Here is a 14,540-nt window from a genome sequence, read left to right as displayed (position 1 = left end):
TGAATTCACATTTATGCCAAGATCAATAGTACCACGAAGGCTAGTGATATCAATGATCCTTCCTAGTGGCGACCATTCATAGAACCAAAAGGAAGCCTTTGCTCCATTCCTAATTTCAATCCGAGAGAGAGAGCTAGCAAGATTCTTGTATTTCAGAAGCTTTTTCCAAATCCAGGAACCCACAGCGCTTTTCTCGTTCGTTTGCCAGAATGATCCTTTTGCGAATCAGATACCGTTCAACCCATCTAACCCACAAAGAATCAGATGAGAGAACTCACCAAATCAGCTTTAAGTAACAAGCTTTATTAGTCTCTTCCAAGAATCGTAAACCCAAGCCTCCTTCCTCCTTTGTTTGGCACACTTGAGCCCATGATATTTTGGCCTTTTTTGCGTTCAGTGAAGGACCCGACCAGAGGAAAGCCGCACACAGTTGATCAATCTATTTAATACAATTCTTTGGAAGTCTATAGACAGACATCCAAAAGTTAGTAATGCTGTGAATTACTGTATTGATCAGTTGCAAGCGACCTGCAAAAGATAGTTGTCTAGCTGTCCAAGAGGTGATCCTTTTATGAATTCTCTCGACCAGAGGAGAGTTATCAGTAGACGACATGCGTTTGGTCATGAGAGGCAAGCCTAAGTAGCGTACCGGTAATAATCCAAATGCAAGGGGAATGTGATTCAGAATCGCTGCTTGATCGACATCAGTGACTCCCGCAATATATAAAGTAGATTTCTCCAAACTTATAGACAAACCAGAGATCTCTGCAAAGCGTTTAAAAACCTGCATAATACCTTCAAGAGATTGCTGAGTTCCGTCTGCAAATATCAGTAGATCATCAGCGAAACACAAATGCGTGAGCTTCAGATCTTGGCAGTAAGGGTGGTAGCCAATCATCCTATCTTCAGCTGCCTTATCCAGGAGTTTAGATAGAGCTTGCATACAGATTACAGTACTGTTAAAATAACCCGCCAATTCCCCATTAACTTGAACCGAGAAAGAGGCTAATTCAACACACTTCATTATCCATTCAACAAACTTTTCTGGAATCTTTATAGCCGTGAGAATCCCTCGGAGAAAAGACCATTGAACTGAGTCAAAGGCTTTTGAGATGTCAATCTTAACTGCACATCTAGGAGCAATGTTGGGTTTATGATAGCTCTTCACCAACTCAGACACTAAGAGCACATTTTCCATCAGTAGACGATCTTTAATAAAAGCTGACTGATTGGGAGCTATAAACTTCGGCAGCACTAACTTCAGTCTCCTTGCCAAGATTTTTGATATCACTTTATAGATGACATTGCAGCATGATATGGGTTTGTAGTCTCCCCATTGTAGTTGCCTCTTCCTTTTTCAGAATAAGAGCTAAGATGGTGGAGTTGACTCCTTTAGGAAGAAAACTCTTTTCAAAAAAAGATTGCACTGCCACTACAAAATCCATTCCGATAATAGGCCAACTTGCTCTATAGAATTCATTAGTGTATCCATCTAGACCCGATGATTTATCGTTTGCCATTCCAAATAAAACATTTTTGATCTCCCCCGCTGAAATATGATGCCTCAATAATTGCTTATCAGTCTCCTCACATTCAAAACCAAGCAAAGAACTTATCTCCTCCTCCGCAATCCTTGTGAAATCCACAGGTTGGTGAGTCATGAAGTTGCTGAAGTGATTTACCGTCTCTGTTTTGATTTCTTCTTGGTTACTAGCAGTTGTACCATCTCTTCTCTTTATCTCTCGTATTGAATTTCTCACCTCTCTGATCATTGCAGCTTGGTGAAACTGCTTGTTGTTTCCGTCGCCGATATGGAGCCAATGTAGCTTTGCCTTTTGAATCAAAATTTTCTCCTCTAATTGAGATAGAAAGCTCCAGCAATCAAAAGCAGCAGCTTCCTCGACCATTAACTCAGAGCAAGGATTTGCTAAAGTTGCTGTCTGGCAGGCGCAAAGCTTTAACCAAGCATCTTTAGTTTTCCTCGTTATGTCCCCTATGTGTTCCTTCCTTAAAGATCTCAACATTGGCTTTAACTCATTCAATTTCTTTGAGAACCTGAAAAGAGCCGTCATTGAACTGAATAAGAGGATTGTGGAGTCCCAATATGTTTTCATCAGCGGCAGAAACTGCGGTAAATCAACAAGTGCATTTGTGAACTTGAAAGGTTTCTTTGGCTTTATCTGATCCGAATGAATCATGATCCGACATCGTAAGTGGTCTGAGCAACCTCCTGCCTCAGAAACACAATACGATTGAGGGTAAGCTTGCATCCAAGTATCAGTCATTAGCACCATATCCAGCTTTTTACAGATCAGAGCGTTGTCTCTCTTATTACACTAGGTCAACCTCGGTCCCTGATACCCCTTATCCAGTAGAGAGCAGTACTTTGCAACTGCTTGGAAGTCTCGCATTCCATTAAGCTGAAACTGACTGTCCTCATGACCCGAATGTTCTTCAATATCCAAAATCTCATTAAAATCACAAAAAATAAGCCATGGCTTGTCTCTGAACATAGGAGAGTCTCTGTGACCCTCCCTTCAGGTCTTCCCACAATTGCTTTCTCTCTTCAGCCAAGTTTGAAGCATAGACAAAAAAACAAAAAATTTCCTCTTCACTTCCATCCAACAGAATTGAGCAAGTGATGACTTGCCCACTTTTGAAACAAGGTGTTACTCTTACTCTTGGGCTCCAAAGAACCCATGTCCTTTCCCTTCTATTGTATTCATAATTTGAAATACAAGACCAATTTGCAAAAACAGACGACGTAATCTGCTGCGCTTTACTTTCTTTAACTCTCGTTTCCAGCAAACAACCAAATTGAAACGAGTCTTGTCTGATCCATTCTCGAACTACAGAGTGTTTGATAGGTTTATTGAATCCTCTGATGTTCCAGAAAAAACCAGACATCAATGATTATTTCGGGATTTCTTTTTATTTAAAGGAAGCGAGTCATCTTCCTTTGCTTTTTAAGCGGTAGAATCGGACAAGAACTTATGATTATCCTTTGACTCTCTTGGGAGAGACTGTCTGGGAATAACCACTTCCTTTCCTCTCTGTTGCTTCACTACAGTTGAGTTCTTTGTTGATGGTGATGAGTTTTGTGAGCTCTGCTCCGATTCTGGACTCTGTTCAGTGCTCTGTTCAGTACTCTGTTTAGTGCTCTGTTCCCCTTCTTGAGTGTCCTCTTCGGGAATTTCTCCTTCCTTTTCAGTACTCAGAATAGAGAACCTTAAGTTGGACAAGATTGAGCCCTGATTAGATTCCAGCTTGGAGTTACTTTTTAACGATCGACAAGGCTTTGCATGCGAAGTCCATCCTGATTCATTCACGCTTACCTCTTCCGTTTCGACGACTTTCTCAAACCCTTCTTCAACACCAACCCTTTCCTCTGCATCCTCCTCTGTTTGTGTGCCATCGGTGATTGTCACCGTATCTATTACTTCCTTATGGTTGCTCTGACCATCTCCCAAGGACGATGTCTCAATCTGTTTCAGTGTTTTGCTCAACTTGGGCAGTGTCCTTCATGACCACTTCACTCTGAGCTAAGCAAGCTTTTTCACTATGTCCCCATTTCTTACAATTTGGACACTTAGTTGGGAGCCATGGATACGTGTAGTCTACACGTATTTCCTTTCCTTGGAAAGTAAAGTTCATTGTCTTTGGCATTTCTTTCCACAAATCTGCATTAACAAAGACTTTCGTCACCTTCATATTTAAACACTGCGCCGTTTCGGGATGAAGTTTTGCAGGTACCCCCACTGGACTGGAGATGAAACTTAGTCCCTTCCATGAGAACATATTCATAGGAACATTGTGTAGATGAACCCATACTGGAACCGGTTTTTTCTCAGTCTGATTTTCTTCTATGAATGGAGTCCACTTAGTCATCACTACTGGGATCCCAGCCAAATTCCACATACCCCTGCGAGTGATCCTATTTCGGACAATCGGATTGCCAATCCAAAACTTCATGGTGGTAGGATTAACTTCAAACACATCAATCATTTGAGCCTTATCTCCCATGGCCCATATCTTGTTAACAATGGCGTGTATTTTAGCAATATGCGGCGCATTGTCGAGAAACTTTCCGACTAGAAAATCCTCCCACACTGCGCCGTTTCGGGATGTGGGGCATACTCAATATAAGGATACAAACATATAAATCATCATAATAAAATATCTCAATGAATTTAGAAAAAAACTATAAATATGACGAATGTGATTGGGTGAACTAGAGCCCCGAACCGAAGTTTTTGGTCAGCCGAGTTGGTAGTAATAGTGTTTAGTGTAGCCATATAGCAATTATTAGTATCGTCATTATGTCACTACTAATTCAAATTTCTTAAGAGTTTAAACTAGAAGTAAACTGTCTTGATTTGAATATATATATATATATAACTCCTTCAAGTTAGATGAACTGTCACATCTGTTATTGTCACTAATCATCATTTTGTCTATTTAATTCAGGACTAGATTTTGATCCGCGCTTCGAAAGCGCGGATTTTTTGAGATTATATTATAATATAAAGTCATATTATATTGAGCAAGAGAATTTTTGAAAATTATATATTCTATAAGTAGTTTATTTAAGATTTTATATGTACATTTTATATAACTTTCTCTTGGACCTAGATATTTAATCCAGACCAAGCACCAAACCGAAACCGACTCAAAACATAGGTTTGGTTTGGATCCGGGTTCAGAGAAAATTACCTAATAGGTATTTCTTTTAGGCATGCGGGTCTTTGTTTGAGTTTGGATCCTACCCGACACCTTTGTTATAGTCTTCATGTGAATATTATATATTTCAGATGCCTCACCATTTTGTAGTGCAATTGTATCGTGGTATTAATTTTTTTTGTTTTATAAATTTATATTTATTCCCGTTTTAAGTGTTCTATATTTTTTTTTTATAAATTTACATTGCAGATGTATCATATATTTGTCAAAATCTATTTATTAGTTATTCTTTTATTGTTTCCATATTTAAAAGTGAGATTTATTACATGTATTTGAGTTATGGTAACTGAATATATTTGATGAAATATTGATTACAAATCGATTTTTTCATATTGCTAAAAGGCTATAATTTTTTTTAAATGTTATCCATGTTTCCAAACAATATAGATGTATAATGTTATTCTTGTTTCCAAACAAATCTAAAATGTACTTCGGTTTTAATAATATATAGATTATATATTTCAGATGCCTCACCATTTTGTAGTGCAATTGTATCGTGGTATTAATTTTTTTTGTTTTATAAATTTATATTTATTCCCGTTTTAAGTGTTCTATATTTTTTTTTTATAAATTTACATTGCAGATGTATCATATATTTGTCAAAATCTATTTATTAGTTATTCTTTTATTGTTTCCATATTTAAAAGTGAGATTTATTACATGTATTTGAGTTATGGTAACTGAATATATTTGATGAAATATTGATTACAAATCGATTTTTTCATATTGCTAAAAGGCTATAATTTTTTTTAAATGTTATCCATGTTTCCAAACAATATAGATGTATAATGTTATTCTTGTTTCCAAACAAATCTAAAATGTACTTCGGTTTTAATAATATATAGATTATATATTTCAGATGCCTCACCATTTTGTAGTGCAATTGTATCGTGGTATTAATTTTTTTTGTTTTATAAATTTATATTTATTCCCGTTTTAAGTGTTTTATATTTTTTTTATAAATTTACATTGCAGATGTATCATATATTTGTCAAAATATATTTATTAGTTATTCTTTTATTGTTTCCATATTTAAAAGTGAGATTTATTACGTGTATTTGAGTTATGGTAACTGAATATATTTGATGAAATATTGATTACAAATCGATTTTTTCATATTGCTAAAAGGCTATAATTTTTTTTAAATGTTATCCATGTTTCCAAACAATATAGATGTATAATGTTATTCTTGTTTTCAAACAAATCTAAAATGTACTTCGGTTTTAATAATACAGATGTAGTAAACTAATATGATTGTGCATATATACACGTACTTCCACCACAAGGCCAAATGGCCCACAAATATAAAGCCCAAGTCTATTATAAGTTTTTGCAGGTATAGATCATTGTTAAATGCTGACAAAAAAAGATCTTTATAAAACTTATGTTTTTTCATCTTTGTGGGCTTATCTATGTCGAAACTGTAACTATTATCAGCATGCTATCTTCAAATAAACCACACCATTATCTTATGAAAAAAATATTGCAGATCGATCTTCACTTTCTTTCCTCATTTTCTTTTATTTATTTCCTTTTCTTTAATATTTACAAACTGCTTAAAACCTTTGGACATGCTCTAAAGGGTCGAATATAAGTTGGGATCGGATCCTTCTATGATTATTTGTATTGGGGCATGTAATTAGATACTTTCGTGCTAAACTATTTACGGAATATGACATTGGTTTCAATTGCTGCTAGCCTATGCTTTCTTGATTTCTTCTTCTTTCTTTTGGCCAAAGACCCAAAGCCTACAAGGCGTTCAAGTTTTGTGTATAATTAAATAGTTTCGATCTTTTGTGTGTGTGAGAGTTTTTTTTCTAAAGCACTTGTAACTTATAAACATGCAACTTAAATGTAAGGTAGGTCGAAAAATCAGTAAATTTCTAATTTATTTTGTTGATTAAGATTTTGCCATTTATTGGTACTTAGTGTTCATATGTAACCTAAGTGATGATATAGGTATTGTGTTCAGTCTCAATCGTGGGAAGTTTTGTTTCTATCATATGTAGATTTTCTAGTATGACTATGCGTTTTCTCATTGCAGTGTCAATTACAGTTGATTGTTATAGATGTTAAAATCTTGAAAATGCCTATATGTTCCAAAAACTAGTTTGACTTTGCTATATAGAAGAAACCAAAAGGTTGAGGAGAGAATAGGAGGAATAATCATGAGAGCCACGGACGTTTACACAAAAATGGTAAATTGGCAACAACACATTAGTGTTCAGTCAACTACATTGATTAGCTAATTCTTAAGCAAAACTCTTCGAGTTGTCGTCATCAATGTTAATCGACTAGGACCAATCCTCTGTGTTCTCCTGGTTGGAGATTTACATATGTGTTATTGTTTGTTTGTTTTTCGTGAATCCTTAGTAAATAGTTTTCTTATAAAACCATCTCCAACAACACATCAAACTTGATACAACACTATTTATCACACCAAATCTTTAAAATGTATAGTTTATTATATTTTATTTAATAATATATTTTAATTACTATCAAATTTGTAACTAAACATAAATATATTGTATTAATAATATTTTAAATTTATTTTCACACATTAAAAAGTTAATTTTTAATTTTTATTTACAAAGTAAATCATTAAATGACTATAATCACTTATCACTTACAAATAATAAAAATAAAATTATAATTTAAATGTAATAAAATAATTATTTATCAATTATAAATAAGAAAAAAAGATTAAAAAATTTAAACTGAAAACATTAAAAAATAGATAATATTACTTTGGTGTAAAATTTGGTGTTATTGTTGGAGATGACAAAAAAATTATGATACTAAAACACCAAATTTGATATTATTGTTAGAGATGTCCTAAGCCAATCAATTGTAAATCGGAAACGCCTAATACAAACGAGGAAGAGCCTTTCATTTTGTATTTATTTTTCATGTAAATTCAAACGCAAAAACTGCGTTTACAACAATCAAGACCGTAGTACAATGAGAAAGCATATGATCAAAGGAGAGAGGGGTATAGAGACATCATCAAATAAAAACGTGATAATCATTCGCAAAAACTGTGTTTACAACAATCAAGACCGTAGTACAATGAGAAAGCATATGATCAAAGGAGAGAGGGGCACAAAGACATCATAAAGTAAAAACCTGATTCAATTTGTTAACAAAAAGGAATTTAGTTGAAAGACAAAAGAAATATATAATGAAGGGATATGATGATGGGTCCCACTTAGGTCAGGTATCCACATTTTACCCCTACAAGTAGGGTTGGCATCTTATCCGATACCCGAACCTGAATTCCAATCCAACCCAAAAAATTCAAACTCGAATCCGAACTGAAGTAGCAAAATACCCGAACGGGTATTGTATTGAACAAGTTTGGATACCCGAATCCGATCGGGTATATCTGAAACCCGAAGTGTTGAGATGAGTTGAGGCATTTGAGGTAAAGACACAAAGGAATTGAGAACATAAAGAGAGAGCAAGAAGTTAAGAGGAGGAATGAGCTGATAAGGATGGTACGGACGGATAGGCCGTACCATTGGCCGTACAAAGGTAAAAGCGGCCAAGTAACTCTCCGGGTAACTTACATGGACCGACTTGAAGTTACACTTGACCAAAGCCTTATCCGAACGTTGGAGAGGATAAGGGAGGCGCGGCTTGACAGCTATGACAGGCTGGCAAGAGCTGGAAAGGAAGAGCATCTAGTCTTGGATCAAGAAGATGCTTCAAACGTGTGGAGACTATCATTGGCCGATTCAAACTAAAGCACCAGCTCATCTTTGACTCTACATGCTTTCTTATCCTTATGATTTCGAAACCCTAATGTGTATGGACCTATATAAGTTGTGAGCTCATCATTAATAACATTAGACAGTTCTAATCACTAAATCTCTCTACACATTTCACAATGATTCTCCATTAGTCTCATAATCTCCCATTCTACCTTAATCTATCTCATATTCTCTTCTAAACTCAGATTATACTTTACATTTCTCAAACTTTCATGGTATCAGAGCCAGGTTCATTTCAATCTGAGTTCCGTGGTGTTTCTCTTAAAGATTCAACCTTGAAGCTTTAAGAGATCAAGTGAGTGTGTTTGGAGTGTTCTTGAGAGATTCGACATCACAAGGGTTTCAGCTACTGTTTGGGAGATCTTTTCTAGTTCTTTGGAGGTTCTTTGAAGATACAAGACAAGATACACCGTGGTGAAGCTGGTGTTGCGAGTCTGAGGTCCAAGATCAAGTCTTTTACAAGCTATTGAAGTGAAGCTGTTGAAGATGGAAAGCGGGATGAAGATGAAGGTTGCGGTGACTTTCAAGGGAAGTAACTACCTAGTATGGTCTAGGATGGTGAAGACTGCTGTGGGGAGCAAGGGTTTATGGAAGCACATCACATCCGGTGAGGCTCCTAAACTGATTACCCAAGGAGGAGACAAGGAGAGTGTCTCGGAGAGTGAAGCTGAGAAGTGGCAGCAAGAAGACATGATGGTGATGTCAGTTCTTCATGCCTCATTGGAGCCAGCTATACTGGATGCTTATAGCTACTGTGAGACAGCCAAAGAGCTGTGGGACACACTGAAGAAGGTGTATGGAAACACCTCCAATCTGAGCCGTGTGTTTGAAGTAAAAAAGGCAATCAATGGGTTGTCTCAAGAAGAAAATGGAGTTCACCAAGCATTTGGGAAGGTTCCGGTCACTATGGTCTGAGTTGGAGATGTTAAGGCCTAGTACACTTGATCCGGAGCTCCTAAACGAGAGGCGTGAGCAGGACAAGGTCTTTGGACTCTTACTCACGCTGAATCCAAAACTACACTGGTCTAATCCAGCACATGTTGAGGTCCGAGAAGCTCCCTGATCTAGAGGAGGCGTGCGCTCAGATACAAAAGGAGCAAGGCTCCATTGGCTTGTTTGGAGGCAAGGGAGAGCTGTCTCTTGCAAATGCTGTGCGATCTGATCATGAAGAGACTCCACAAGCCAACAAAGCAGCTCACGGCAAGTATGAAGATAGAAAGTTCAATGGCAATTGTGATCATTGCAAGAAGTATGGACACAAGAAGAGCCAATGCTGGATACTCCATCCTCATTTGAAGCCGGCGAAGTTCATGAAGGAAAGGGAGGCAAGGGCGCATGTATCTGATGGAGCAGGACCATCTAACCGTGGAGCTGAAGGAGAGGGGCGTGAGGGTGATGGCAAGGCAATGGTGACATACTCAGCAACTCCTAACATCCGCAGCCATGATCATGACTTCATAAGGAGATCCGAGATGGATGCACTCATCAAAATGCTCAAGGAGAATGGTAACATTCATGGGTACTCTTTTGGTGCATCAATGATAGCTAGGACTATAGATACGTCTCCATGTGGCATTGACATTGCTAGGATGAATAGCATTAAGAGTAGTGAAAATGCTAGAGCTGAGTACACCTTTGCTAGAAATGCTAGAATGAATCATGAGCTTAAAGCATTCAGATCACCGTTGAACCTATGTCATACTGCTAGCAACATAACTAAGCCATTAATTGTTGATTCTGGTGCATCTCATCACATGATTAGTGATACAAACCTCATTAAGGATATAGAACCAACTAATGGACATGTTATGATTGCAAATGGAGATAAAAAACCTATTAAAGGAATAGGGAACTTGAAACTGTTTGATAAAAACTCTAGAGCTTTCTATATGCCTGATTTCACATCTAACTTGTTATCTGTCAAGAAATGCACAACTGATTTGAATTGCAATGTTATATTCAGTCCTAATGATGTGAAGTTTCAGGATATTGAGAGCAGCCAAATGATTGGAAAAGGAATCACTAAAGGAGAGTTGTATTTGCTTGAAGAACTTGATCCTGTTTCCAATTACAACTGCTCATTTACTTCTGCTTCTAGTTTAAATAAAAATGCTTTGTGGCATGCTAGATTAGGACATCCTCATGGTAGGGCTTTGAACTTGATGTTACCAGGTGTTTCATTTGAAAATAAGGATTGTGAAGCTTGCATTTTGGGCAAGCATTGTAAAACTGTTTTTGCAAACTCTACTAGTGTTTATGATAAGTGCTTTGATCTTATACATTCTGATGTTTGGACTGCACCCTGCATATCTAGAGATAATCATAAATACTTTGTCACATTCATTGATGAAAAATCCAAATACACCTGGTTAACTTTAATCCCATCAAAAGATAGAGTGATAGATGCATTTAAGAACTTTCAAGCTTATGTGACTAACCATTATCATGCCAAGATTAAAATTTTTAGATCAGATAATGGAGGAGAGTACACAAGCTATGCGTTCAAGAGCCATCTGAACCATCATGGGATCCTACATCAAACAAGCTGTCCTTATACTCCACAACAGAATGGGGTAGCTGAGAGGAAGAACAAGCACTTGATGGAGGTTGCTAGATCATTGATGTTTCAAGCCAATGTCCCAAAGAGATTTTGGAGTGATGCAGTTGCAACTGCATGCTATTTGATCAACCGGATTCCCACCAAGGTGTTAAAGGATCAAGCACCATTTGAGGTTCTCAACAAGCACAAGCCATCAGTCGAGTACTTGAGAGTATTTGGGTGTTTATGCTATGTGCTGGTACCAGGGGAGTTGAGAAACAAGTTAGAAGCAAGAAGCAGGAAGGCAATGTTCATTGGCTACTCAACAACTCAGAAAGGATACAAGTGTTATGATCCAGAAACTAGAAGAGTACTTGTATCTAGAGATGTGAAGTTCATTGAAGAAAGAGGGTACTATGAGGAGAAGAACCAAGAAGAATTGAAGGATCTCACATCAGATAAAGCTGGAGTCTTAAGGACTATCTTGGAAGGCCTCGGTATCAAGATGAACCAGGATCAGTCCACAAGAAGTGGAAGACAAGAAGAGAGCTCAACTGCACCAAGTAGAGCTGCTCAAACACCTCACCTTGATCATGAGGGGGGAAGTGAACCTGAAACTCAAGAAAATGGCCAAGAAGGAGTCGGCTTGAGTGAAGAAGGAGAAGAGTTCAACTCAGGTTCTCATCATCAAGGTGAGCAAGACCAAGGAGATGAAGAACATGAAAGTGAAGCACAAGAACCGCATATACAAGCTGAGCCGGTTCAAGAGCAAGAACAACCAGTTTTGAGGAGAAGCACAAGGCTGAGAAAGGATCCTTCCTCTTGGGTAAACACGCGAGTGTACTACAATGCCCAAGCTGTGGAGCATCCTTCTCAGGCTGTGTGTTCCTTTGCTCAATACCCTGAAGAACATTGTGCCTTCATGGTTAACTTGGATGAGAACTACATCCCAAGAAGCTATGAAGAAGCAATCATGGATAAAGAATGGAAGGAGTCAGTTGGAGCTGAGGCAGGAGCTATGATCAAGAATGATACATGGTATGAAAGTGAGTTACCAAAAGGGAAGAAGGCTGTGACTAGTAGATGGATATTCACAATCAAGTATAAGGCTGATGGAAAGATTGAGAGGAAGAAGTCACGGCTAGTTGCAAGAGGTTTCACTCAAACTTATGGAGAAGATTACATAGAAACCTTTGCACCAGTAGCTAAACTACACACAATCCGGATCGTGTTAAGCTTGGCTGTGAATCTTGGATGGGGGTTATGGCAAATGGATGTGAAGAATGCATTCCTACAAGGTGAACTTGAGGACGAAGTGTATATGCATCCACCTCCAGGCCTTGAACACTTAGTGAAGAGAGGGAATGTGTTGAGATTGAAGAAAGCTATCTATGGGCTGAAGCAATCACCAAGAGCTTGGTACAACAAGCTGAGCACTACTCTCAATGGCCGTGGCTTCAAGAAGTCTGAACTAGATCACACTCTCTTCACACTCACAACTCCCTCAGGTATGATTGCACTCCTTGTGTATGTTGATGATATCATTATCACAGGAAGTGATAAGGAAGGTATCATAGCAACCAAAGAGTTCCTTAAATCCATGTTTGAGATTAAAGACTTGGGAGAAATGAAATACTTTCTTGGAATTGAGATATGTAGATCCAAGGAAGGTTTATTCATGTCCCAAAGGAAGTATACACTTGATCTTTTGAAAGGTGCAGGTGCTTATGGAGGCAAGACAGCAAGAATGCCTATGGAGGATGGCTACAAAGTCCCACGAGAGGGGGAGATTGAAGACAGCAAACCTTATCAGGATCCTAAACTCTATAGAAAACTAGTTGGTAAATTGATTTGTGAAGAATGCATTCCTACAAGGTGAACTTGAGGACGAAGTGTATATGCATCCACCTCCAGGCCTTGAACACTTAGTGAAGAGAGGGAATGTGTTGAGATTGAAGAAAGCTATCTATGGGCTGAAGCAATCACCAAGAGCTTGGTACAACAAGCTGAGCACTACTCTCAATGGCCGTGGCTTCAAGAAGTCTGAACTAGATCACACTCTCTTCACACTCACAACTCCCTCAGGTATGATTGCACTCCTTGTGTATGTTGATGATATCATTATCACAGGAAGTGATAAGGAAGGTATCATAGCAACCAAAGAGTTCCTTAAATCCATGTTTGAGATTAAAGACTTGGGAGAAATGAAATACTTTCTTGGAATTGAGATATGTAGATCCAAGGAAGGTTTATTCATGTCCCAAAGGAAGTATACACTTGATCTTTTGAAAGGTGCAGGTGCTTATGGAGGCAAGACAACAAGAATGCCTATGGAGGATGGCTACAAAGTCCCACGAGAGGGGGAGATTGAAGACAGCAAACCTTATCAGGATCCTAAACTCTATAGAAAACTAGTTGGTAAATTGATTTACCTTACCATAACTAGACCTGATATTTGTTTTGCTGTGAATCAGGTGAGTCAACACATGCAAGTGCCTAAGGAGCATCACTGGCGCATGGTGGAGAGAATCCTGATGTATCTCAATGGCTCACCTGATCAAGGAGTATGGATGGGTTGCAATGGGAGCACTGAAGTGGTTGGATACTGTGATGCGGATTGGGCCGGTGATAGAGCAGACAGGAGATCAACCACAGGCTATTGCACATTCATTGGAGGCAACTTGGTTACATGGAAGAGTAAGAAGCAGAAGGTGGTCTCTTGCTCAAGCGCAGAAGCTGAGTATAGAGCTATGCTGAAGCTTACCAACGAGCTGGTGTGGATCAAAGGCATCTTGAAGCATTTGGAGATTGATCAAGCCACACCAATGACAATGCATTGTGATAACCAAGCAGCTATCCACATTGCCTCCAACTCGGTGTTCCATGAGAGAACCAAGCACATTGAAGTTGATTGCCACAAGGTGAGGCAGATGATCATCCTAGGAGTCATCTTGCCATGCTACACAAGGAGTGAAGATCAGTTGGCTGATGTGTTCACCAAGGCTGCAAGACAGAAGACAATGGAGTCCATTCACATCAGGTTGGGCCTCATTGATCTTGGGAAGAGAAGGAGCTGATCCCCTTTGGCTGTGAGGTCTTTACTCTTTTTCCCTCATCAAGGTTTTGTCCCAATGGGTTTTCCTTGGTGAGGTTTTTAATGAGGAAGATCTCATGGCTGTCCAAGCTTAGACTTTCACAAAGCTAAGCTTGAGGGGGAGTGTTGAGATGAGTTGAGGCATTTGAGGTAAAGACACAAAGGAATTGAGAACATAAAGAGAGAGCAAGAAGTTAAGAGGAGGAATGAGCTGATAAGGATGGTACGGACGGATAGGCCGTACCATTGGCCGTACAAAGGTAAAAGCGGCCAAGTAACTCTCCGGGTAACTTACATGGACCGACTTGAAGTTACACTTGACCAAAGCCTTATCCGAACGTTGGAGAGGATAAGGGAGGCGCGGCTTGACAGCTATGACAAGCTGGCAAGAGCT

General features: G+C 38.4%; 1 protein-coding gene across 1 annotated transcript; it reads right to left on the bottom strand.

Moving 5' to 3' along the window:
* Positions 1 to 225: 225 nt before the first annotated feature.
* Positions 226 to 1,198, bottom strand: LOC125582127. Its single transcript, XM_048748646.1, has 2 exons — positions 529 to 1,198; positions 226 to 245 (listed from the first exon to the last, which is right to left on the bottom strand). Exons 1-2 carry the CDS (start codon positions 1,196 to 1,198, stop codon positions 226 to 228), a joined length of 690 nt encoding a protein of 229 aa, XP_048604603.1.
* Between the last annotated feature and the right edge of the window lie 13,342 nt (positions 1,199 to 14,540).

The sequence above is a fragment of the Brassica napus genome, chromosome C2, assembly GCF_020379485.1.
Source record: "Brassica napus cultivar Da-Ae chromosome C2, Da-Ae, whole genome shotgun sequence".
NCBI classification, from domain to species: Eukaryota; Viridiplantae; Streptophyta; class Magnoliopsida; order Brassicales; family Brassicaceae; genus Brassica; species Brassica napus.
The sequence above is the reverse complement of the archived record's forward strand: the minus strand, read 5'-3'. Positions and strand labels throughout refer to the sequence as shown.